The sequence below is a fragment of the Dysidea avara genome, chromosome 5 (assembly GCF_963678975.1).
Source record: "Dysidea avara chromosome 5, odDysAvar1.4, whole genome shotgun sequence".
Taxonomy (NCBI): domain Eukaryota; kingdom Metazoa; phylum Porifera; class Demospongiae; order Dictyoceratida; family Dysideidae; genus Dysidea; species Dysidea avara.
In genome coordinates this window covers 11,025,912-11,053,572 of record NC_089276.1, presented here as the reverse complement: position 1 = coordinate 11,053,572, position 27,661 = coordinate 11,025,912, and the positions used below count along the sequence as shown (strand labels likewise).

At 37.4% G+C, this 27,661-nt stretch overlaps 1 protein-coding gene across 1 annotated transcript; it reads left to right on the top strand.

Moving 5' to 3' along the window:
* The first annotated feature begins 1,326 nt into the window (after positions 1 to 1,326).
* On the top strand, positions 1,327 to 25,526 carry LOC136254992 (collagen alpha-1(IV) chain-like). The gene is made up of 48 exons (XM_066047713.1): positions 1,327 to 1,452; positions 1,544 to 1,621; positions 1,688 to 1,879; positions 1,933 to 1,986; positions 2,067 to 2,102; positions 2,165 to 2,218; positions 2,273 to 2,323; positions 2,380 to 2,424; positions 2,485 to 2,506; positions 2,567 to 2,643; positions 2,708 to 2,752; positions 2,870 to 4,017; positions 8,474 to 8,573; positions 8,661 to 8,738; positions 8,805 to 8,996; positions 9,051 to 9,104; positions 9,193 to 9,228; positions 9,289 to 9,342; positions 9,396 to 9,446; positions 9,503 to 9,547; positions 9,615 to 9,636; positions 9,697 to 9,773; positions 9,842 to 9,886; positions 10,004 to 11,140; positions 15,594 to 15,704; positions 15,792 to 15,869; positions 15,936 to 16,127; positions 16,181 to 16,234; positions 16,315 to 16,350; positions 16,413 to 16,466; positions 16,521 to 16,571; positions 16,628 to 16,672; positions 16,733 to 16,754; positions 16,815 to 16,891; positions 16,960 to 17,004; positions 17,117 to 18,265; positions 22,708 to 22,818; positions 22,906 to 22,983; positions 23,050 to 23,241; positions 23,296 to 23,349; positions 23,438 to 23,473; positions 23,534 to 23,587; positions 23,641 to 23,691; positions 23,748 to 23,792; positions 23,860 to 23,881; positions 23,942 to 24,018; positions 24,087 to 24,131; positions 24,249 to 25,526. The coding sequence occupies exons 1-48, from the start codon at positions 1,342 to 1,344 to the stop codon at positions 25,398 to 25,400; spliced, it is 7,635 nt and encodes a 2,544-aa protein (XP_065903785.1). The 5' UTR covers positions 1,327 to 1,341; the 3' UTR covers positions 25,401 to 25,526.
* The last annotated feature ends 2,135 nt before the right edge of the window (positions 25,527 to 27,661 follow it).

Here is a 27,661-nt window from a genome sequence, read left to right as displayed (position 1 = left end):
ATGTCCTTAATTTGTCAACTTCATAGTTCCAATTATATTCATTGTATGTACATATTTGTACAAGCTTGACTTTATGACTATAGCTAGTTACAATGTAGTAAAGTACAATTTAGTATAATCACCATGTATGCAGAGCTGCATGCAGCTTATATCTGCTTCAAAATTATTATACTGTATGACTACACAGAATGTTGCCTCAACCATGTGAACAGCTAAAGTTTGTCATTTATGCTCTAGTACAGCTGAACAGTCCTAATGTTAGTTATGTAGCTATTGTGTTTGTGTATAAATGTGTAATGTGTCCATTAATAATGTTTGAAAATTTTTTGTAGCATAAGTTTAAATAGGCATAGTTGATACGTAGATTTTTGTTTGTTACTTGAACTTTTAAACTACCGATCTGTCATGTTTGCATACTAAAGAAAATAACTGTCAGTATAGGGAGCCACAAATATGTGTAGTGACAAAAGTGTAGTTGGACCTGCAGAGGCTGAGTAAATAGACCAGAAACTGTAACAGCTGTGTAAAAAGTGTATTGATGTGTAAACATAGAATTACACAATCAGCAGCATGAGTCAACTTTCCAGTCAAAGAACAGCATGTAAGACTGATTGTACATGTGCATGCAAAAATTCAGGTGGTTGGGTATGGCTGTGCATACCACATTTTAAAATGGTATATGGTAGTGTCTACAATGGCTTTTGTATATTCACCAAACATCCTTATCATTTTCATTGTCAACAATCATTAATTCCCTATAATGAGCACAAGTGACTTCATAGCTGCCATAATCACTTAGCTACTACAGCATGTTTAAGGGTACTGTATGCATTCTATATCAACAGTATATGACTGCAACACATGCACAGCTGAATATTATATCATCACATTATGACTTGTAACATATGAGTAGTAAACTGTCCAATGCCTATAGCGACTGTTGTTGTAAATTGTTTTGCTGCAAGAAACAACTTTAATGACCCTACCAAGAGAGGTTGGTTATCTCAAAACTGGACTCAAAACTGGTTTTGGCTGATTCTGATATTCATCCACATGGTTTGAAATAAATTTCACAAACTGTCAATGCTATTACATGCAATCAAAAGCATTAGATAGTTAGTAAGTTTCATTTGTACTTGTAAAAGAACTTAAGGGCAGTCAATGTTGAACAGTACAGTGAAACTGATGAAGAAAGATTTATTATTCTGGATTCTGTGGGTATAACTATGTAGTGCTTTAATGACAAACAGTATCCCTATATGATAGACCACAACTGGTCTCACTTATGAGTAAAGGAATGTATGCAATGTCACACACACTAAGTGATGGTGGTATATATAAATGAACATGAGCTTAACAAAATCATCACATCTTGTTCAGATAATCAGAAGGATGAATTTGTTATTTATACTCGCAGGCCTGACTGCAGCTTTGGCATTAGCAGGAGCGACTGTAAGTCAACTATATACAGTATTGTGTGAGATAATAATGTAACTAGCTAGTTGATGTTGTCACCATATATGCATGTTAAATTTCTCTGCAGGATGATCCTCCCTACCCATCATGTGGTGACTGCATATACAGTACTTTCAGAGGACATGATGGAGAACCAGGACCACAGGTGGGTGAATGGTTACATGAAATAAAAACTGTTTATTAAATATTATATTACAAATAATCCATATAGGGTCCTAAAGGCTACCCTGGTCCAGATGGCCCTCGTGGTGACAATGGTGAACCAGGAAAAGATGGACATTATGGACCTAAAGGAGACATTGGTGACCCAGGTCATGCTGGTCCAAGAGGACCTACAGGAAATTGTACTACTAAACCTGGAGCGGCTGGACCGCCAGGAGATATGGGAGATCAAGGGAGACAAGTAAGTGCATCATTTATTTAAAACGTTAATTACTATCGTTATTATTACTCCAGGGTGTCAGAGGATCCAGAGGACTCCCTGGTCCTCGTGGTTACAAAGGACAAAAGGTTTGTGTACACATATACACATATATACATGCAACTGCTCCTGTGATCTCATTTAAATTGCTTCATTCTTACTATCATAGGGACAATGCTGCTTGTTTGCTCCACCTGGCTACCCTGTAAGTTGCTGTCCATCTATTACTAAAACATTAATTTATATAATTTGAATTGAATTTTTAAGGGAGCACCTGGAGAGATAGGACCATGTGGAAAAGATGGTAAAGCAGGAGATCCAGTAAGAACAAATGATAATAGGAAAAATATGTTTCAAAATACTATACTCTTGTAGGGTCCACCAGGTCCTCAGGGACAGAAGGGTATGACAAGGCAACTCTACAAAGTGAGTTATACATTCAAAGTGCGTCATAAAATATACATGCTTTACTATAATTTTAGGTCAGGAAGCAGTTTGATTATCTTATCACATACCTTGGACTTCAGGTATGTCAATTACTAAACAATAATAGCTAGCCAAATTTATTATTCCTTTTCACACAATAGCTGCAATCATGCTGTAATGGAGGTATGATCACTACAAATGTGATGTCAGATTAAAGTATTATTTAAAAATCCATCCTTTCAGCTGGACATTATTCTGCTCCTACAAAAAAGAGACGTGCTGCATATGCATCTTACAGCACATGTCCTAAACATGGCACAGTAAGTTTGTACTACAATGTGTTGGAAGCTAAGAAACACCGTAAATTATTTATCTTGTCTTCAGTATGTAACTGGTGAGCGTGGATACCCTGGACCAGAAGGACCTAAGGTATTGTATGTACAACAATACTATACATTGCATAGCATTTATGTTTGTGACAAAGTTCCACACAACACCAACATCAGTGTATTATGTATGTATTATTGTTTTACTCCAATATTATAGGGAGAACTGGGTGACTATGGAAGACAAGGACCAAAAGGATATTATGGAATACCTGGAAAGCATGGCCATGTTGGATATCCAGGTGACAAAGGAGCACAGGGACCTGATGGACCAAAGGGATATCCTGGAGAACGTTATCAGTGTGAAGAGTGTCCAAACCATCCTGCAATCAAAGGTGACAGAGGTGACAATGGAGAAAAAGGGGATCGGGGTAGACCTGGTAACAGAGGACCAAAGGGTCCTCCTGGACAAGATGCTAAGTGTCTTATTGGTAGACCTGGTATGAAAGGTCGGACTGGTGAACCTGGTAATGATGGACAGAAGGGAGAGCAAGGCCCTCCCGGATATCCAGGTAGACCAGGAAGTATTAAAACTCTAAAGAATGCTACACGAGTAAATGAACTCCTAAGATACATTGCCAATTTCAAATCTGATTTCTATCAATGTTGCTTTGGTCTAACAATCAAGTCCCACGTTAAACGAGCAGTCAGACAAATTGCATCAGAAATGGGTGAGGACACTAATGATACAATGAGCGATGATGCTGGAATCACTGACGATTTAGATGATTATGCACTTCCATGCAAGTACTACGTTTACTATGAAGATGGTGACACATGCAACTACCACTTTCAATACTGTCCATTTACAAAGGGACCATTGGGATACTCTGGACCACAAGGACCCAGAGGAGACACTGGTATACAAGGTTATGCTGGACCAAAAGGTGACGATGGAGCAGATGGATCACCAGGTGCCAAAGGACCTAAGGGTAAAATTGGACCACCTGGTGAACAGGGACCAGATGGAGAAGATTTCTACCTGTACTGTCCTACTCAAGGGCCCAAAGGACCGAAAGGAATACATGGCAGAAAGGGAGTTCAGGGTGTTCCTGGTAGGCCTGGATCCCGTGGCCCTAGAGGAGATGCTTGTCCACCTTCTTATGGTCCTGATGGTGCCCCTGGAATACCTGGTTATCCTGGAGTTCCTGGAAAGAAGGGACAGCCAGGAATACATGGCCCACCAGGAAGAAAGGGAGATGCAGCAGAAGGTGATATTTCTGAACAGGAGTTGATATATTACAAGTTGGAATTGAAGAAGCTGGCAGACAAAGTAGCCACAGGAAAGTGCTGCCATGTTCCAAAATACTAGAACTTGTATAAACATTATTTAAAGTTAAAGCTATTATTTGTGTTTTTATGATTCTATTCTTTTGACTGCACTATATTTTGTAATCCTTTGACAATAAATTAAGACTGTTGTTCTCATCTACATATTCACTGATGGCTATGTATAAATAGTTACATTATCAGGGGCAGATCTGTGGGGGGGGGGGGGGGGAGAGAGAGAGAGAGTTCTGAGGTTTCTAGAAACTGGTCAAGTATACAAAGGCCGGTATCAAGGGTTCAGGTCGAAATACTCTAATAGAGCAGTCAACTATCTTAATAGAACTATTTAATGTTTGCATAGTAAAAATCCTAGTTTAATTCCTTAAAACTTTCCTGGGAGTATTATTATGCAAACACCCAGGATGGCATCCATGTGTCTATTGTATGCTTCAAGCTTAACTGTTTAGCCTGTTCCTGATGCTATTCCAGCAGAAGAAAGCATGCAAAAACAACCTATATCAATCAATCGATCAAATAATCAATCAATCAATTAATCAATCAATCAACTAATTCCTAACATATGTTTAAAGTATATTTTGGTGCAAATTGTCACCAGATTTAATCTCCAAACATATAATTTTCTAGGTGAGCATGCCCCTAGACTCACCTAGACTTAAGTGTAGATGCAACAGAAAATTGGGAAACCTGTCACTAAAATTTCTAGAGCCACCTTTGAACATGTGTCAGCAAAAGTTGAGCAGGTATTCAGTGTTTGTATGTAGCAATTAAAAGCAAGTACCTTTTATATATCACTACTCGAGAGTTTTATCATGAAAGGAAATGGACAGTAGCTGCTATTAAGTATTTTGTCATTTATATCCATCAACATTATACTGCAGCAGAGTGAGCGGGTCTCATAAACACATGAATAATTAGCATGTCTTTCTTTGCAAACTATTATATAAAAGATGTCTCTGGAGTTTAGATCTACTAGTAGACTACCACCTCCATGATAAGACATTCATTGTCTAGAATATAATTTTTTCTAAAGTGTTGCAATACACATGTCTTATATCAGTAATATCATCTGTACTGTCAATAAATGATAATTACCTCCATTATACACAGTCTGAAGCAACATGTCTTCAATCATAGATACTCCCCCAATAGATGAGGACGACATAACTAATTGTATAATGTTTCCAAATTTCCAATATCCAAAGACGTAAATGCTTCCTTGTTGGTTATATCTGTTGATCCAATAGTCTCTCCTAGATTTTTAAAGCAGTTTGTATAATATGTATATATGTATTCTTCATTACGAAAATACTTAACTCTTACAATGGTTTAAATGGATACTCCCCAACTCACTTTATATACACTGTCAAACATACAGTAGGCTGTGTGTTTGTAACTATGCTATTACTAGCATATATACTATTTACAGTGTTCTTGACTTCTATGCTACACAACTTTGAGTAATACTTTCCAAATTAAAAACACCTATTTCTGGTTTAGGCAGCCTGATGTGTAATACTGGTTGTAATGTCTATGCTGAACATTACCAACAGTGCAGGAACTAAGCTCTAATATTATTTACAATTGTTATAGAACGTTACATGTACAGTGACTCTTTCTTATGATAAAGGAAACTGAGCAACCTAACTGGAGGTAAGTGTAACAGTATCAGGAGAGGGAGCCAAGAGTTTATGATCAGTAACACACAGATACAAGTCACTAATATGTAGTAGAACATTACTTTTTTCTGCATTTAGCAGAGTTTTTAGTATTATATACATTTGTGCATGTTTGTGGCTACTTGTTACTTACATGCTTTAATAGACTAATATTTCAAATTTTATTTTGTCTGATATGGTTTCTCATAACAGATCAGGGTTTCTGTATGTAGTGTAGGATATTTCTGAATTGTGTAGCACAAATAGCTTGTTCATATTTATGTTGGTGTTCATTGTCACTACATACAAGCTTTCTTTGTATATAGGGTCCAACTCCAGGAGGCTCTACGCCCTAGCTCAAAAACTGAGAAGTCAGCTGGCTAAATTCTGTGGTTTCCTTGGTACAGTACTTAATAGATGACAGTGCTATTAAAGCAATAATCTTGAAAAAATTTAATAAAATATTTTGGCAGCCGGTTCACCATATATACAACAATTACACTGCATATAGCTGTTGTACATGTGGCACCCTTGATGCACAAACAATTGAAAACAGAATATCATTAGAATGCGCTTTAAGTGCTAGTTACAACAAAATAATGGTGATTCTCCTTGGTATGGCTGTGTTTATCAAATGGAAACACACACACATATGCTTTCCATGTGGGTGTAATGAAGTTGTGACCTGCAGCTGATGTTTGTACGACCTAAGTAGCCATCTTTACATACGTACGTCCCATCAACCAAGTATTCTATGAGTGATCATAATCCTTACTGTAGGACAAAATAAACAACCTAAGTCAATGATTGTGTACAAGTAACGCACAGACAAGTACAATATGTGATATGCAAGTTTCTAGATCTATATATATCCATTCTATCTAGGGGATCAAAACTGTTGTTGATTGAAGTATATTAACAACAAACAAACACACTACTCAAATCATTGTACACCTGCATGAATTATTTATTCCATGTGCTACAAAATCTGTAGCTACAGCATACGTGTTTACGTACATGAACTCACATACGATATTATAGGTCTGGTAACACAGATTTATTACCAAATGGTATATCCTGATTCATGTACTAAATGCAATTATCCTATGATTAAGGTATCTTAAATAATTAAAGTAGGCATGTAGGCTTGTCACAGTTAGCATATTTTAAATACTGCATAAACTGTTACATATTCCGAAGTAGATGTTGTCAATAATAGAGAACCTCCAGCATACATATTTGCAATGTATAAGTGATGTCTATATATTTACATTGTTTATCCGGAGCTAGTGTCAAATGTGGTATCAATCTCAGGCTCTGTCAGTCCAATCCACAGGTGTAGGCACTTTATGATATCCATGTTTTGCACATCATGAACTTGAACACTTATATGAAACTGTACTTACATATTGTATACTTCACCGTATTGAGACATGTATGGTTGGATAAAAAATAGATGGCTTATAATGTGAACAAACAAAATGTCCTTAATATGTCAACTTCATGCATAGTTCAAATTATATTCATTGTATGTACATATTTGTACAAGCTTGATTTTACGACTATAGCTAGTTACAATGTAGTAATCACCATGCATGCAGAGTTGTATGCAGCTTTAATCTGCTTCAAAAGTTGTATAGTGTATATTGTATGGGTATATACAGATGTTGCCTCAACCGTGTGAACGGATAATGGTTGTCATATGTATGTGCATAGCCATGTTAGTACAGCTGATCAGTCCTAGTGTTAGTTATGTAGCTACTGTATGTAATAGTGTTTTTGTAATGTGTGCATTAATGTCTGAAAATCTTTTGTAGCATAAAATTGAATAGGCATAGTTGATAGGTTTTCATTGGTTGCAACTACCAATTTGTCATGCTTGCATGCTAAAGAAAATAATTGTCAGTATAGGAAGCCACAAATATGTACAGTGACAAAAGTGTAGTTGGACCTGCAGAGGCTGAGTAAATAGATCAGAAACTGTAACAATTCAGTATGTAAAATGTATACTGATATGCAAGCAATCAAATTACACAATCAGCAGAATACTGTGCAAACATGAGTCAACTTTCCATTCAAAGAACAACATGTATATTGTGCCTGCAAAAATTCAGATGGTTGTGTATGGGTGTGCATACCAGACTGCACTACATTTTTAAATGATGTACGGTAGTGTCTATAATGGTTGTTAACAAACATTGATTCCCTATAATGAGCACAAGTGACTTCATAGCTGCCATAATCACTTAGCTACTACAGTATGTATAAGGGCACTGTGTGCAGAATACATGCATATATGTAATTTTCTATATCAACAGTATATGGCTGCATTACATGCACAGCTGACTATCAATACATGTTGTATATATCATCAAATTGTATATATATGTGATACATACAGAATAAAATGTCCAATACCTATAGTAACTGTTGTACATTGTTTCGTTGTAAGAAACTTTAATGACCCTACCAAAGTGCAAATTAGAGAGGTTTGGTGTAATTCAAATCAAATGCCTTTAATTGATATTCATCCACCAGATCTGAATAAATTTTACAAAATATCAATTAAAAGCATAAGATAGCTAGCAAGTTTCATTTGCACTTGTAAACAAATTTAAGGGCAGTCAGTGTTGAACAGTGCAGTGATACTGATGAAGAAAAGATTTATTATTCTGGATTCTGTGGGTATAACTATGTAGTATTTTAATGACAAACAGTATCCCTATATGATAGACCACAACTGGACTCACTTATGAGTACTGGAATGTAAACAATGTCATACACATTGAGTGATGCTGGTGTATATAAATGAACACGAGCTTAACAGAACCATCACAACTTGTTCAGATAATCAGAAGGATGAATTTGTTATTTATACTCACAAGCCTGACTGCAGCTTTGGCATTAGCAGGAGCGACTGTAAGTCAACTATATACAGTATTGTATGAGATAATAATGTAGCAAGCTAGTTGATGTTGTCACTATACATGTTAAATTTCTCTGCAGGATGATCCTCCCTACCCATCATGTGGTGACTGCATATACAGTACTTTCAGAGGACATGATGGAGAACCAGGACCACAGGTGGGTGAATGGTTACATGAAATAAAAACTGTTTATTAAATATTATATTACAAATAATCCATATAGGGTCCTAAAGGCTACCCTGGTCCAGATGGCCCTCGTGGTGACAATGGTGAACCAGGAAAAGATGGACATTATGGACCTAAAGGAGACATTGGTGACCCAGGTCATGCTGGTCCAAGAGGACCTGCAGGAAATTGTACTACGACACCTGGACCTGCTGGACCTCCAGGAGATATGGGAGATCAAGGGAGACAAGTAAATGCGTCATTCATTTATAAATGTTTATTACTATCGTTACTATTATTACAGGGTGTTAGAGGATCCAGAGGACTCCCTGGTCCCCGTGGTTACAAGGGACAAAAGGTTTGTGTACACATATACACATATGCACATACATACATGCAACTGCTCCTGTGATCTCATTTAAATTGCTTCATTCTTACTATCATAGGGACAATGCTGCTTGTTTGCTCCATCTGGCTACCCTGTAAGTTGCTGTCCATCTATCACTATAACATTAATGTATAATTTGAATTGAATTTTTAAGGGAGCACCTGGAGAGATAGGACCATGTGGAAAAGATGGAAAAGCAGGAGATCCAGTAAGAATAAATGACAACAGGAAAAATATGTTCAAAATACTATACTCTTGTAGGGTCCACCAGGTCCTAAGGGACAGAAGGGTATGACAAGGCAGCTCTACAAAGTGAGTTATACATTCAAAGTGTATCATACAATATACATGCTTTACTATAATTTTAGGTCAGGAAGCAGTTTGATTACCTTATCACATACCTTGGACTTCAGGTATGTCAATTACTAATTAAAGCAATAATAGCTAGCCAAATTTATTATTCTTTTTTTCATACAATAGCTGCAATCATGTTGTAATGGAGGTATGATCACTACAAATGTGATGCCAGATTAAAGTATTATTTAAAAATCCATCCTTTCAGCTGGACATTATTCTGCTCCTACAAAAAAGAGACGTGCCGCATACGCATCTTACAGCACATGTCCTAAACATGGCACAGTAAGTTTGTACTACAATGTGTTGGAAGCTAAGAAACTCCGTAAATTATTTATCTTGTCTTTACATAGTATGTAACTGGGGAGCGTGGATACCCTGGACCAGAAGGACCTAAGGTATTGTATGTACAACAATACTATACATTGCATAGCATTTATGTTTGTGACAAAGTTCCACACAACACCAACATCAGTGTATTATGTATGTATTATTGTTTTACTCCAATATTATAGGGAGAACTGGGTGACTATGGAAGACAAGGACCAAAAGGATATTATGGAATACCTGGAAAGCATGGCCATGTTGGGTATCCAGGTGATAAAGGAGCACAGGGACCTGATGGACCAAAGGGATATCCTGGAGAACGTTATCAGTGTGAAGAGTGTCCAAACCATCCTGCAATCAAAGGTGATAGAGGTGACAATGGAGAAAAAGGTGATCGGGGTAGACCTGGTAACAGAGGACCAAAGGGTCCTCCTGGACAAGATGCTAAGTGTCTTATTGGTAGACCTGGTATGAAAGGTCGGACTGGTGAACCTGGTAATGATGGACAGAAGGGAGAGCAAGGCCCTCCCGGATATCCAGGTAGACCAGGAAGTATTAAAACTCTAAAGAATGCTACACGAGTAAATGAACTCCTAAGATACATTGCCAATTTCAAATCTGATTTCTATCAATGTTGCTTTGGTCTAACAATCAAGTCCCACGTTAAACGAGCAGTCAGACAAATTGCATCAGAAATGGGTGAGGACACTAATGATACAATGAGCGATGATGCTGGAATCACTGACGATTTAGATGATTATGCACTTCCATGCAAGTACTACGTTTACTATGAAGATGGTGACACATGCAACTACTACTTTCAATACTGTCCATTTACAAAGGGACCATTGGGATACTCTGGACCACAAGGACCCAGAGGAGACACTGGTATACAAGGTTATGCTGGACCAAAAGGTGACGATGGAGCAGATGGATCACCAGGTGCCAAAGGACCTAAGGGTAAAATTGGACCACCTGGTGAACAGGGACCAGATGGAGAAGATTTCTACCTGTACTGTCCTACTCAAGGGCCCAAAGGACCGAAAGGAATACATGGCAGAAAGGGAGTTCAGGGTGTTCCCGGTAGGCCTGGATCCCGTGGCCCTAGAGGAGATGCTTGTCCACCTTCTTATGGTCCTGATGGTGCCCCTGGAATACCTGGTTATCCTGGAGTTCCTGGAAAGAAGGGACAACCAGGAATACATGGCCCACCAGGAAGAAAGGGAGATGCAGCAGAAGGTGATATTTCTGAACAGGAGTTGATATATTACAAGTTGGAATTGAAGAAGCTGGCAGACAAAGTAGCCACAGGAAAGTGCTGCCATGTTCCAAAATACTAGAACTTGTATAAACATTATTTAAAGTTAAAGCTATTATTTGTGTTTTTATGATTCTATTCTTTTGACTGCACTATATTTTGTAATCCTTTGACAATAAATTAAACTGTTGTTCTCATCTACATATTCACTGATAGCTATGTATAAATAATTACATTATCAGGGGCAGATCTGTTGGGGGAGGGGGGGGGAGTTCTGAGGTTTCTAGAAACTGGTCAAGTATACAAAGGTATCAAGGGTTCAGGTCGAAATACTCTAATAGAGCAGTCAACTATCTTAATAGAACAGTCATATTTAACGTTTGCATAGTAAAAATCCTAGTTTAATTCCTTAAAACTTTCCTGGGGGTATATGCAAACACCCAGGATGGCATCCATGTGTCTATTGTATGCTTCAAGCTTAACTGTTTAGCCTGTTCCTGATGCTATTCCAGCAGAAGAAAGCATGCAAAAACAACCTATATCAATCAATCGATCAAATAATCGATCAATCAATCAATCAATCAATCAATCAGCTAATTCCTAAGATATGTTTAAAATGTAAGCTTTACTTGAAAGTATATTTTGGTGCAAATTGTCACCAGATTTAATCTCCAAACAAATAATTTTCTAGGTGAGCATGCCCCTAGACTTAAGTGTTGATGCAACAGAAAATTTGGAAACCTGTCACTAAAATTTCTAGAGCCACCTTTGAACATGTGTCAGCAAAAGTTGAGCAGGTATTCAGTGTTTGTATGTAGCAATTAAAAGCAAGTACCTTTTATATATCACTACAAGTCTGAACTCAAGAGTTTTATTATGAAAGGAAATGGACAGCAGTTGCTACCAAGTATTTTGTCATTTATATCTATCAACATTATACAGCAGCAGAGTGAGCGGGCCTCATAAACACATGAATAATTAGCATGTCTTTCTTTGCAAACTATTATATAAAAGATGTCTCTGGAGTTTAGATCTACTAGTAGACTACCACCTCCATGATAAGACATTCATTGTCTAGATCATAATTTTTTCTAAAGTGTTGCAATACACATGTCTTATATCAGTAATATCATCTGTACTGTCAATAAATGATAATTATCTCCATTATACACAGTCTGAAGCAACATGTCTTCAATCATAGATACTCCCCCAATAGATGAGGACGACATAACTAATTGTATAATGTTTCCAAATTTCCAATATCCAAAGACGTAAATGCTTCCTTGTTGGTTATATCTGTTGATCCAATAGTCTCTCCTAGATTTTTAAAGCAGTTTGTATAATATGTATATATGTATTCTTCATTACGAAAATACTTAACTCTTACAATGGTTTAAATGGATACTCCCCAACTCACTTTATATACACTGTCAAACATACAGTAGGCTGTGTGTTTGTAACTATGCTATTACTAGCATATATACTATTTACAGTGTTCTTGACTTCTATGCTACACAACTTTGAGTAATACTTTCCAAATTAAAAACACCTATTTCTGGTTTAGGCAGCCTGATGTGTAATACTGGTTGTAATGTCTATGCTGAACATTACCAACAGTGCAGGAACTAGGCTCTAATATTATTTACAATTGTTATAGAACGTTACATGTACAGTGACTCTTTCTTATGATAAAGGAAACTGAGCAACCTAACTGGAGGTAAGTGTAACAGTATCAGGAGAGGGAGCCAAGAGTTTATGATCAGTAACACACAGATACAAGTCACTAATATGTAGTAGAACATTACTTTTTTCTGCATTTAGCAGAGTTTTTAGTATTATATACATATGTGCATGTTTGTGGCTACTTGATACTTACATGCTTTAATAGACAAATATTTCAAATTTTATTTTGTCTGATATGGTTTCTCATAACAGATCAGGGTTTCTGTATGTAGTGTAGGATATTTCTGAATTGTGTAGCACAAATAGCTTGTTCATATTTATGTTGGTGTTCATTGTCACTACATACAAGCTTTCTTTGTATATAGGGTCCAACTCCAGGAGGCTCTACGCCCTAGCTCAAAAACTGAGAAGTCAGCTGGCTAAATTCTGTGGTTTCCTTGGTACAGTACTTAATAGATGACAGTGCTATTAAAGCAATAATCTTGAAAAAATTTAATAAAATATTTTGGCAGCCGGTTCACCATATATACAACAATTACACTGCATATAGCTGTTGTACATGTGGCACCCTTGATGCACAAACAATTGAAAACAGAATATCATTAGAATGCGCTTTAAGTACTAGTTACAACAAAATAATGGTGATTCTCCTTGGTATGGCTGTGTTTATCAAATGGAAACACACACACATATGCTTTCCATGTGGGTGTAATGAAGTTGTGACCTGCAGCTGATGTTTGTACGACCTAAGTAGCCATCTTTACATACGTACGTCCCATCAACCAAGTATTCTATGAGTGATCATAATCCTTACTGTAGGACAAAATAAACAACCTAAGTCAATGATTGTGTACAAGTAACGCACAGACAAGTACAATATGTGATATGCAAGTTTCTAGATCTATATATATCCATTCTATCTAGGGGATCAAAACTGTTGTTGATTGAAGTATATTAACAACAAACAAACACACTACTCAAATCATTGTACGCCTGCATGAATTATTTATTCCATGTGCTACAAAATCTGTAGCTACAGCATACGTGTTTACGTACATGAACTCACATACGATATTATAGCTCTGGTAACACAGATTTATTACCAAATGGTATATCCTGATTCATGTACTAAATGCAATTATCCTATGATTAAGGTATCTTAAATAATTAAAGTAGGCATGTAGGCTTGTCACAGTTAGCATATTTTAAATACTGCATAAACTGTTACATATTCTGAAGTAGATGTTGTCAATAATAGAGAATCTCCAGCATACATGTTTGCAATGTATAAGTGATGACTATATATTTACATTGTTTATCCGGAGCTAGTTTCAAATGTGGTATCAATCTCAGGCTCTGTCAGTCCAATCCACAGGTGTAGGCACTTTATGATATCCATGTTTTGCACATCATGAACTTGAACACTTATATGAAACTGTACTTACATATTGTATACTTCACCGTATATGGTTGGATAAAAAATAGATGGCTTATAATGTGAACAAACAAAATGTCCTTAATATGTCAACTTCATGCATAGTTCAAATTATATTCATTGTATGTACATATTTGTACAAGCTTGATTTTACGACTATAGCTAGTTACAATGTAGTAATCACCATGCATGCAGAGTTGTATGCAGCTTTAATCTGCTTCAAAAGTTGTATAGTGTATATTGTATGGGTATATACAGATGTTGCCTCAACCGTGTGAACGGATAATGGTTGTCATATGTATGTGCATAGCCATGTTAGTACAGCTGATCAGTCCTAGTGTTAGTTATGTAGCTACTGTATGTAATAGTGTTTTTGTAATGTGTGCATTAATGTCTGAAAATCTTTTGTAGCATAAAATTGAATAGGCATAGTTGATAGGTTTTCATTGGTTGCAACTACCAATTTGTCATGCTTGCATGCTAAAGAAAATAATTGTCAGTATAGGAAGCCACAAATATGTACAGTGACAAAAGTGTAGTTGGACCTGCAGAGGCTGAGTAAATAGATCAGAAACTGTAACAGTTCAGTATGTAAAATGTATACTGATACGCAAGCAATCAAATTACACAATCAGCAGAATACTGTGCAAACATGAGTCAACTTTCCATTCAAAGAACAACATGTATATTGTGCCTGCAAAAATTCAGATGGTTGTGTATGGGTGTGCATACCAGACTGCACTACATTTTTAAATGATGTACGGTAGTGTCTATAATGGTTGTTAACAAACATTGATTCCCTATAATGAGCACAAGTGACTTCATAGCTGCCATAATCACTTAGCTACTACAGTATGTATAAGGGCACTGTGTGCAGAATACATGCATATATGTAATTTTCTATATCAACAGTATATGGCTGCATTACATGCACAGCTGACTATCAATACATGTTGTATATATCATCAAATTGTATATATATGTGATACATACAGAATAAAATGTCCAATACCTATAGTAACTGTTGTACATTGTTTCGTTGTAAGAAACTTTAATGACCCTACCAAAGTGCAAATTAGAGAGGTTTGGTGTAATTCAAATCAAATGCCTTTAATTGATATTCATCCACCAGATCTGAATAAATTTTACAAAATATCAATTAAAAGCATAAGATAGCTAGCAAGTTTCATTTGCACTTGTAAACAAATTTAAGGGCAGTCAGTGTTGAACAGTGCAGTGATACTGATGAAGAAAAGATTTACTATTCTGGATTCTGTGGGTATAACTATGTAGTATTTTAATGACAAACAGTATCCCTATATGATAGACCACAACTGGTCTCACTTATGAGTAAAGGAATGTAAACAATGTCATACACATTGAGTGATGCTGGTATATATAAATGAACACGAGCTTAACAGAAAAATCACATCTTGTTCAGATAATCAGAAGGATGAATCTGTTATTTATACTCGCAGGCCTGACTGCAGCATTGGCATTAGCAGGAGCGACTGTAAGTCAACTATATACAATATTGTATGAGATAATAATGTAGCTAGCTAGTTGATGTTGTCACTATACATGTTAAATTTCTCTGCAGGATGATCCTCCCTACCCATCATGTGGTGACTGCATATACAGTACTTTCAGAGGACATGATGGAGAACCAGGACCGCAGGTGGGTGAATGGTTACATGAAATAAAAACTGTTTATTAAATATTATATTACAAATAATCCATATAGGGTCCTAAAGGCTACCCTGGTCCAGATGGCCCTCGTGGTGACAATGGTGAACCAGGAAAAGATGGACATTATGGACCTAAAGGAGACATTGGTGACCCAGGTCATGCTGGTCCAAGAGGACCTACAGGAAATTGTACTACTAAACCTGGAGCGGCTGGACCGCCAGGAGATATGGGAGATCAAGGGAGACAAGTAAGTGCATCATTTATTTAAAACGTTAATTACTATCGTTATTATTACTCCAGGGTGTCAGAGGATCCAGAGGACTCCCTGGTCCTCGTGGTTACAAAGGACAAAAGGTTTGTGTACACATATACACATATATACATGCAACTGCTCCTGTGATCTCATTTAAATTGCTTCATTCTTACTATCATAGGGACAATGCTGCTTGTTTGCTCCACCTGGCTACCCTGTAAGTTGCTGTCCATCTATTACTAAAACATTTATTTATATAATTTGAATTGAATTTTTAAGGGAGCACCTGGAGAGATAGGACCATGTGGAAAAGATGGTAAAGCAGGAGATCCAGTAAGAACAAATGATAATAGGAAAAATATGTTTCAAAATACTATACTCTTGTAGGGTCCACCAGGTCCTCAGGGACAGAAGGGTATGACAAGGCAACTCTACAAAGTGAGTTATACATTCAAAGTGCGTCATAAAATATACATGCTTTACTATAATTTTAGGTCAGGAAGCAGTTTGATTATCTTATCACATACCTTGGACTTCAGGTATGTCAATTACTAAACAATAATAGCTAGCCAAATTTATTATTCCTTTTCCCACAATAGCTGCAATCATGCTGTAATGGAGGTATGATCACTACAAATGTGATGCCAGATTAAAGTATTATTTAAAAATCCATCCTTTCAGCTGGACATTATTCTGCTCCTACAAAAAAGAGACGTGCTGCATATGCATCTTACAGCACATGTCCTAAACATGGCACAGTAAGTTTGTACTACAATGTGTTGGAAGCTAGGAAACACCGTAAATTATTTATCTTGTCTTTATATAGTATGTAACTGGGGAGCGTGGATACCCTGGACCAGAAGGACCTAAGGTATTGTATGTACAACAATACTATACATTGCATAGCATTTATGTTTGTGACAAAGTTCCACACAACAATAACATCAATGTACGTATTTTATTTTTTTACCCCAATATTATAGGGAGAACTGGGTGACTATGGAAGACAAGGACCAAAAGGATATTATGGGATACCTGGAAAGCATGGCCATGTTGGGTATCCAGGTGACAAAGGAGCACAGGGACCTGATGGACCAAAGGGATATCCTGGAGAACGTTATCAGTGTGAAGAGTGTCCAAACCACCCTGCAATCAAAGGTGACAGAGGTGACAATGGAGAAAAAGGCGATCGGGGTAGACCTGGTAACAGAGGACCAAAGGGTCTTCCTGGACAAGATGCAAAGTGTCTTATTGGTAGACCTGGTATGAAGGGCCGGACTGGTGAACCTGGTAATGATGGACAGAAGGGAGAGCAAGGACCTCCCGGATACCCAGGTAGACCAGGAAGTATTAAAACTCTAAAGAATGCTACACGAGTAAATGAACTCCTAAGATACATTGCCAATTTTAAATCTGACTTTTACCAATGTTGCTTTGGTCTAACAATCAAGTCACACATTAAAAGAGCAGTCAGACAAATTGCATCAGAAATGGGTGAGGACACTAATGACACAATGAGCGATGATGCAGGAATCACTGACGATTTAGATGATTATGCACTTCCATGCAAGTACTACGTTTACTATGAAGATGGTGACACATGCAACTACCACTTTCAATACTGTCCATTTACAAAGGGACCATTGGGATACCCTGGACCACAAGGACCCAGAGGAAACACTGGTATACAAGGTTATGCTGGACCAAAAGGTGACGATGGAGCAGATGGATCACCAGGTGCCAAAGGACCTAAGGGTAAAATTGGACCACCTGGTGAACAGGGACCAGATGGAGAAGATTTCTACCTGTACTGTCCTACTCAAGGGCCCAAAGGACCGAAAGGAATACGTGGCAGAAAGGGAGTTCAGGGTGTTCCCGGTAGGCCTGGATCCCGTGGCCCTAGAGGAGATGCTTGTCCACCTTCTTATGGTCCTGATGGTGCCCCTGGAATACCTGGTTATCCTGGAGTTCCTGGAAAGAAGGGACAACCAGGAATACATGGCCCACCAGGAAGAAAGGGAGATGCAGCAGAAGGTGATATTTCTGAACAGGAGTTGATGTATTACAAGTTGGAATTGAAGAAGCTGGCAGACAAAGTAGCCACAGGGAAGTGCTGCTATATTCCAAAATACTAGAACTTGTATAAACATTATTTAAAGTTAAAGCTATTATTTGTGTTTTTATGATTCTATTCTTTTAACTGCACTATATTTTGTAATCCTTTGACAATAAATTAAGACTGTTGTTCTCATCTACATATTCACTGATAGCTATGTATAAATAATTACATTATCAGGGGCAGATCTGTGGGGGAGGGGGGGGGAGTTCTGAGGTTTCTAGAAACTGGTCAAGTATACAAAGGTATCAAGGGTTCAGGTCGAAATACTCTAATAGAGCAGTCAACTATCTTAATAGAACAGTCATATTTAACGTTTGCATAGTAAAAATCCTAGTTTAATTCCTTAAAACTTTCCTGGGGGGTATATGCAAACACCCAGGATGGCATCCATGTGTCTATTGTATGCTTCAAGCTTAACTGTTTAGCCTGTTCCTGATGCTATTCCAGCAGAAGAAAGCATGCAAAAACAACCTATATCAATCAATCGATCAAATAATCGATCAATCAATCAATCAATCAATCAATCAGCTAATTCCTAAGATATGTTTAAAATGTAAGCTTTACTTGAAAGTGTATTTTGGTGCAAATTGTCACCAGATTTAATCTCCAAACAAATAATTTTCTAGGTGAGCATGCCCCTAGACTTAAGTGTTGATGCAACAGAAAATTTGGAAACCTGTCACTAAAATTTCTAGAGCCACCTTTGAACATGTGTCAGCAAAAGTTGAGCAGGTATTCAGTGTTTGTATGTAGCAATTAAAAGCAAGTACCTTTTATATATCACTACAAGTCTGAACTCAAGAGTTTTATTATGAAAGGAAATGGACAGCAGTTGCTACCAAGTATTTTGTCATTTATATCTATCAACATTATACAGCAGCAGAGTGAGCGGGCCTCATAAACACATGAATAATTAGCATGTCTTTCTTTGCAAACTATTATATAAAAGATGTCTCTGGAGTTTAGATCTACTAGTAGACTACCACCTCCATGATAAGACATTCATTGTCTAGATCATAATTTTTTCTAAAGTGTTGCAATACACATGTCTTATATCAGTAATATCATCTGTACTGTCAATAAATGATAATTACCTCCATTATACACAGTCTGAAGCAACATGTCTTCAATCATAGATACTCCCCCAATAGATGAGGACGACATAACTAATTGTATAATGTTTCCAAATTTCCAATATCCAAAGACGTAAATGCTTCCTTGTTGGTTATATCTGTTGATCCAATAGTCTCTCCTAGATTTTTAAAGCAGTTTGTATAATATGTATATATGTATTCTTCATTACGAAAATACTTAACTCTTACAATGGTTTAAATGGATACTCCCCAACTCACTTTATATACACTGTCAAACATACAGTAGGCTGTGTGTTTGTAACTATGCTATTACTAGCATATATACTATTTACAGTGTTCTTGACTTCTATGCTACACAACTTTGAGTAATACTTTCCAAATTAAAAACACCTATTTCTGGTTTAGGCAGCCTGATGTGTAATACTGGTTGTAATGTCTATGCTGAACATTACCAACAGTGCAGGAACTAAGCTCTAATATTATTTACAATTGTTATAGAACGTTACATGTACAGTGACTCTTTCTTATGATAAAGGAAACTGAGCAACCTAACTGGAGGTAAGTGTAACAGTATCAGGAGAGGGAGCCAAGAGTTTATGATCAGTAACACACAGATACAAGTCACTAATATGTAGTAGAACATTACTTTTTTCTGCATTTAGCAGAGTTTTTAGTATTATATACATATGTGCATGTTTGTGGCTACTTGATACTTACATGCTTTAATAGACAAATATTTCAAATTTTATTTTGTCTGATATGGTTTCTCATAACAGATCAGGGTTTCTGTATGTAGTGTAGGATATTTCTGAATTGTGTAGCACAAATAGCTTGTTCATATTTATGTTGGTGTTCATTGTCACTACATACAAGCTTTCTTTGTATATAGGGTCCAACTCCAGGAGGCTCTACGCCCTAGCTCAAAAACTGAGAAGTCAGCTGGCTAAATTCTGTGGTTTCCTTGGTACAGTACTTAATAGATGACAGTGCTATTAAAGCAATAATCTTGAAAAAATTTAATAAAATATTTTGGCAGCCGGTTCACCATATATACAACAATTACACTGCATATAGCTGTTGTACATGTGGCACCCTTGATGCACAAACAATTGAAAACAGAATATCATTAGAATGCGCTTTAAGTACTAGTTACAACAAAATAATGGTGATTCTCCTTGGTATGGCTGTGTTTATCAAATGGAAACACACACACATATGCTTTCCATGTGGGTGTAATGAAGTTGTGACCTGCAGCTGATGTTTGTACGACCTAAGTAGCCATCTTTACATACGTACGTCCCATCAACCAAGTATTCTATGAGTGATCATAATCCTTACTGTAGGACAAAATAAACAACCTAAGTCAATGATTGTGTACAAGTAACGTACAGACAAGTACAATATGTGATATGCAAGTTTCTAGATCTATATATATCCATTCTATCTAGGGGATCAAAACTGTTGTTGATTGAAGTATATTAACAACAAACAAACACACTACTCAAATCATTGTACGCCTGCATGAATTATTTATTCCATGTGCTACAAAATCTGTAGCTACAGCATACGTGTTTACGTACATGAACTCACATACGATATTATAGCTCTGGTAACACAGATTTATTACCAAATGGTATATCCTGATTCATGTACTAAATGCAATTATCCTATGATTAAGGTATCTTAAATAATTAAAGTAGGCATGTAGGCTTGTCACAGTTAGCATATTTTAAATACTGCATAAACTGTTACATATTCTGAAGTAGATGTTGTCAATAATAGAGAATCTCCAGCATACATGTTTGCAATGTATAAGTGATGACTATATATTTACATTGTTTATCCGGAGCTAGTTTCAAATGTGGTATCAATCTCAGGCTCTGTCAGTCCAATCCACAGGTGTAGGCACTTTATGATATCCATGTTTTGCACATCATGAACTTGAACACTTATATGAAACTGTACTTACATATTGTATACTTCACCGTATATGGTTGGATAAAAAATAGATGGCTTATAATGTGAACAAACAAAATGTCCTTAATATGTCAACTTCATGCATAGTTCAAATTATATTCATTGTATGTACATATTTGTACAAGCTTGATTTTACGACTATAGCTAGTTACAATGTAGTAATCACCATGCATGCAGAGTTGTATGCAGCTTTAATCTGCTTCAAAAGTTGTATAGTGTATATTGTATGGGTATATACAGATGTTGCCTCAACCGTGTGAACGGATAATGGTTGTCATATGTATGTGCATAGCCATGTTAGTACAGCTGATCAGTCCTAGTGTTAGTTATGTAGCTACTGTATGTAATAGTGTTTTTGTAATGTGTGCATTAATGTCTGAAAATCTTTTGTAGCATAAAATTGAATAGGCATAGTTGATAGGTTTTCATTGGTTGCAACTACCAATTTGTCATGCTTGCATGCTAAAGAAAATAATTGTCAGTATAGGAAGCCACAAATATGTACAGTGACAAAAGTGTAGTTGGACCTGCAGAGGCTGAGTAAATAGATCAGAAACTGTAACAGTTCAGTATGTAAAATGTATACTGATACGCAAGCAATCAAATTACACAATCAGCAGAATACTGTGCAAACATGAGTCAACTTTCCATTCAAAGAACAACATGTATATTGTGCCTGCAAAAATTCAGATGGTTGTGTATGGGTGTGCATACCAGACTGCACTACATTTTTAAATGATGTACGGTAGTGTCTATAATGGTTGTTAACAAACATTGATTCCCTATAATGAGCACAAGTGACTTCATAGCTGCCATAATCACTTAGCTACTACAGTATGTATAAGGGTACTGTGTGCAGAATACATGCATATATGTAATTTTCTATATCAACAGTATATGGCTGCATTACATGCACAGCTGACTATCAATACATGTTGTATATATCATCAAATTGTATATATATGTGATACATACAGAATAAAATGTCCAATACCTATAGTAACTGTTGTACATTGTTTCGTTGTAAGAAACTTTAATGACCCTACCAAAGTGCAAATTAGAGAGGTTTGGTGTAATTCAAATCAAATGCCTTTAATTGATATTCATCCACCAGATCTGAATAAATTTTACAAAATATCAATTAAAAGCATAAGATAGCTAGCAAGTTTCATTTGCACTTGTAAACAAATTTAAGGGCAGTCAGTGTTGAACAGTGCAGTGATACTGATGAAGAAAAGATTTATTATTCTGGATTCTGTGGGTATAACTATGTAGTGCTTTAATGACAAACAGTATCCCTATATGATAGACCACAACTGGTCTCACTTATGAGTAAAGGAATGTATGCAATGTCACACACACTAAGTGATGGTGGTATATATAAATGAACATGAGCTTAACAAAATCATCACATCTTGTTCAGATAATCAGAAGGATGAATTTGTTATTTATACTCACAAGCCTGACTGCAGCATTGGCATTAGCAGGAGCGACTGTAAGTCAAATATATACAGTATTGTATGAGATAATAATGTAGCTAACTAGTTGATGTTGTCACTATACATGTTAAATTTCTCTGCAGGATGATCCTCCCTACCCATCATGTGGTGACTGCATATACAGTACTTTCAGAGGACATGATGGAGAACCAGGACCACAGGTGGGTGAATGGTTACATGAAATAAAAACTGTTTATTAAATATTATATTACAAATAATCCATATAGGGTCCTAAAGGCTACCCTGGTCCAGATGGCCCTCGTGGTGACAATGGTGAACCAGGAAAAGATGGACATTATGGACCTAAAGGAGACACAGGTGACCCAGGTCATCCTGGTCCAAGAGGACCTGCAGGAAATTGTACTACGACACCTGGACCTGCTGGACCTCCAGGAGATATGGGAGATCAAGGGAGACAAGTAAATGCATCATTCATTTATAAATGTTTATTACTATCGTTACTATTATTACAGGGTGTTAGAGGATCCAGAGGACTCCCTGGTCCCCGTGGTTACAAGGGACAAAAGGTTTGTGTACACATATACACATATGCACATACATACATGCAACTGCTCCTGTGATCTCATTTAAATTGCTTCATTCTTACTATCATAGGGACAATGCTGCCTGTTTGCTCCATCTGGCTACCCTGTAAGTTGCTGTCCATCTATCACTATAACATTAATGTATAATTTGAATTGAATTTTTAAGGGAGCACCTGGAGAGATAGGACCATGTGGAAAAGATGGAAAAGCAGGAGATCCAGTAAGAATAAATGACAACAGGAAAAATATGTTCAAAATACTATACTCTTGTAGGGTCCACCAGGTCCTAAGGGACAGAAGGGTATGACAAGGCAACTCTACAAAGTGAGTTATACATTCAAAGTGTATCATACAATATACATGCTTTACTATAATTTTAGGTCAGGAAGCAGTTTGATTACCTTATCACATACCTTGGACTTCAGGTATGTCAATTACTAATTAAAGCAATAATAGCTAGCCAAATTTATTATTCTTTTTTTCATACAATAGCTGCAATCATGTTGTAATGGAGGTATGATCACTACAAATGTGATGCCAGATTAAAGTATTATTTAAAAATCCATCCTTTCAGCTGGACATTATTCTGCTCCTACAAAAAAGAGACGTGCCGCATACGCATCTTACAGCACATGTCCTAAACATGGCACAGTAAGTTTGTACTACAATGTGTTGGAAGCTAAGAAACTCCGTAAATTATTTATCTTGTCTTTACATAGTATGTAACTGGGGAGCGTGGATACCCTGGACCAGAAGGACCTAAGGTATTGTATGTACAACAATACTATACATTGCATAGCATTTATGTTTGTGACAAAGTTCCACACAACACCAACATCAATGTATTATGTATGTATTATTGTTTTACTCCAATATTATAGGGAGAACTGGGTGACTATGGAAGACAAGGACCAAAAGGATATTATGGAATACCTGGAAAGCATGGCCATGTTGGGTATCCAGGTGATAAAGGAGCACAGGGACCTGATGGACCAAAGGGATATCCTGGAGAACGTTATCAGTGTGAAGAGTGTCCAAACCATCCTGCAATCAAAGGTGATAGAGGTGACAATGGAGAAAAAGGTGATCGGGGTAGACCTGGTAACAGAGGACCAAAGGGTCCTCCTGGACAAGATGCTAAGTGTCTTATTGGTAGACCTGGTATGAAAGGTCAGACTGGTGAACCTGGTAATGATGGACAAAAGGGAGAGCAAGGACCTCCTGGATATCCAGGTAGACCAGGAAGTATTAAAACTCTAAAGAATGCTACACGAGTAAATGAACTCCTAAGATACATTGCCAATTTTAAATCTGACTTTTACCAATGTTGCTTTGGTCTCACAATCAAGTCACACATTAAAAGAGCAGTCAGACAAATTGCATCAGAAATGGATGAGGACACTAATGACACAATGAGCGATGATGCTGGAATCACTGACGATTTAGATGATTACGCACTTCCATGCAAGTACTACGTTTACTATGAAGATGGTGACACATGCAACTACTACTTTCAATACTGTCCATTTACAAAGGGACCATTGGGATACCCTGGACCACAAGGACCCAGAGGAGACACTGGTATACAAGGTTATGCTGGACCAAAAGGTGACGATGGAGCAGATGGATCACCAGGTGCCAAAGGACCTAAGGGTAAAATTGGACCACCTGGTGAACAGGGACCAGATGGAGAAGATTTCTACCTGGATTGTCCTACTCAAGGGCCCAAAGGACCAAAAGGAATACGTGGCAGAAAGGGAGTTCAGGGTGTTCCCGGTAGGCCTGGATCCCGTGGCCCTAGAGGAGATGCTTGTCCACCTTCTTATGGTCCTGATGGTGCCCCTGGAATACCTGGTTATCCTGGAGTTCCTGGAAAGAAGGGACAACCAGGAAGACATGGCCCACCAGGAGGAAAGGGAGATGCAGCAGAAGGTGATATTTCTAAACAGGAGTTGATATATTACAAGTTGGAATTGAAGAAGCTGGCAGACAAAGTAGCCACAGGGAAGTGCTGCTATGTTCCAAAATACTAAAGCTTGTATAAACATTATTTTAAGTTCAATTTATGATTGGTGCTATTATTATTTCTAATTCTTTAACTGCACTATAATTTGTACACCCATAATTTACAATAAATGAAAATTGGTGTTCCATACAAATACTATAGTAATTCATAGCCATAATAATAAAATTATGTACACACAAGCTCTAGTGATTGAAGCTTTGAAGATACATACAGCTTTGATGTGGACTGCTAGAAGTTTTGTTCTAACATTCAATATTATAAAAAATTCTGCTAGTTTCACCACAAAATTAAATGGTGACCAGATTTGCGAAAAGGTACCTTTTCCACACATTTGACATACCAGCAAACAAAATGATGTAACACTTGACTCCTTTTACTGATTAACTTTATCTTAGTATCAAAATGTAGCCAGATACTGTTGCTACATGCAGTGAAACTTTCAAGCAATTATATACGATGATCAAAAAGTTATGAAGCTTTAAAGTTCACAATATGGGTCATTAACACATGAATTGTTACCATGTCTTTCTTTGTACTCTATTAATATGCTTCTTTGGAAATTTGATCTGCCACCAAACAGGATAAGACATTTACTGTTGTCTAGTGCTGTTCTCTGTACAGCTGCAATGTATCCGCTATATGTTACACCATTTGCATTGTCAATAAAAGATGATTCCCATTCTTGCATTGTTACTGAACCATTGTACTCAGTTTGAAATAGCGTGTCTTCAATAGATGTAATCATTGGTGGAGATATAAATGATGCTTGTTTATTGTCTCCCAATCTCCCTAGATCCAATGACCTAAACATTTTCTTACTAGTTATGTTTAAAGATTGAATAGCTTGCCTAAGACTTTTAAAACAATCCTTGAAAAAGGTGTATAGATGTTCTTTATCAGGCAAATACTTTGTTCTCACAACTGTTCGAATAGAAATTCCCACATACTCACCAAAATCAGATCCCAGATACTGCCTAACATAATTCTGGGCATCCATTATTACTCTGTTACTAGCATGTACTCTGTTACTAGCATTTTCAGCAGGAATAGCTAAATCAACACAGAGAATATGTAAGTCAGGGAGTAAGCGGTATGTATTTTTGCAGTAAATTTGGCCTAACTCCGTTTCCAATGACGGAAGTGAACTTGACATACTTCGTGGCTTTTCTCTACAATGAGGGATTGTCGGCGGGTACTGTTAAGAGCTACTTGTCAGCTGCAAGATACACCCAAATATCATTGGGTTTCAGGGGCCCAAACGTAGCAGGAATGCCACAACTAGAATTTGTGTTTAGGGGCTTGAAGAAGAGGACAGCAACTGGACAAAATCAGGCGAGACTTCCAGTAACTCCAGAGATCTTATGTGCGTTAAAGAAAGCTTGGGAAGATGATGTGGACCGGGAAAAGGCAGTCATGCTGTGGGCAGCAGTGTGCATGTGTTTCTTCGGCTTTCTCCGCTCAGGCGAAGTAGTGGTCCCAACAGATAGTGGGTATGATAAAACGGTCCACCTATCATACGGCGATGTGAGAGTAGATAGCACGGTTAATCCACAATATCTGGAGGTCAGGATTAAAGTGTCAAAGACAGACCCATTCAGGAAAGGTGTGACAGTGTACCTGGGAAGAGCAGACAGCAACCTGTGCTTAGTATCTGCTGTCCTAGCATACATAGTGCAGAGAGGTCCTGACGAGGGCCCATTCTTCTGACTGATTTCTTACCTGGGAACGGTTAGTGACAACAATGAGGACAGCACTGGGGCAGGCAGGACTAGATTTGCGGAAATATGCAGGACATAGCTTTCGGATTAGCGCAGCAACAACAGCAACGCGATCCGGCCTACCAGACTCATTGATAAAGACACTGGGGAGATGGGAGAGTGCGGCATACACAGTTTACATCAGGACCCCAAAGGAGACATGCTCAGTAGCGAGCCGCCTTGTTCAACATCACAAGTGACCAAACGAAACATGTGAATTGAGTGCTATGAATATATTCTGTGCTTTGTTTAAAAGGAATGAATAAATAATGAATAAAATTGTATTGTAGCATTGTGGTCAGGTGCCAGCATGTTGTATTAGATAGAGACTACGGGAAAGCAAACAGAGTTGGATGATTTAAAAATAAATTAAACCCCCCCCCCGTTTGCTTGGGTGAGGTCTGAATTGCAATAAGCAATCCAGCCTCTTGGTACAGTGGGCACCTACGCCCATGTGTCTCACCCAAGCCTATCGAGGCCACGTGCGCCAGGGGCGGAGACTGGAGGGGCG

Coding starts and splice junctions, on each gene's coding strand:
- LOC136254992 (XM_066047713.1), top strand. CDS start 1,342: ATGAACATGAGCTTAACAAAATCATCACATCTTGTTCAGATAATCAGA. Junction 9,548..9,614: donor TCACATACCTTGGACTTCAG/GTATGTCAATTA, acceptor TTCATACAATAG/CTGCAATCATGTTGTAATGG. Junction 17,005..17,116: donor CTGGACCAGAAGGACCTAAG/GTATTGTATGTA, acceptor CCAATATTATAG/GGAGAACTGGGTGACTATGG.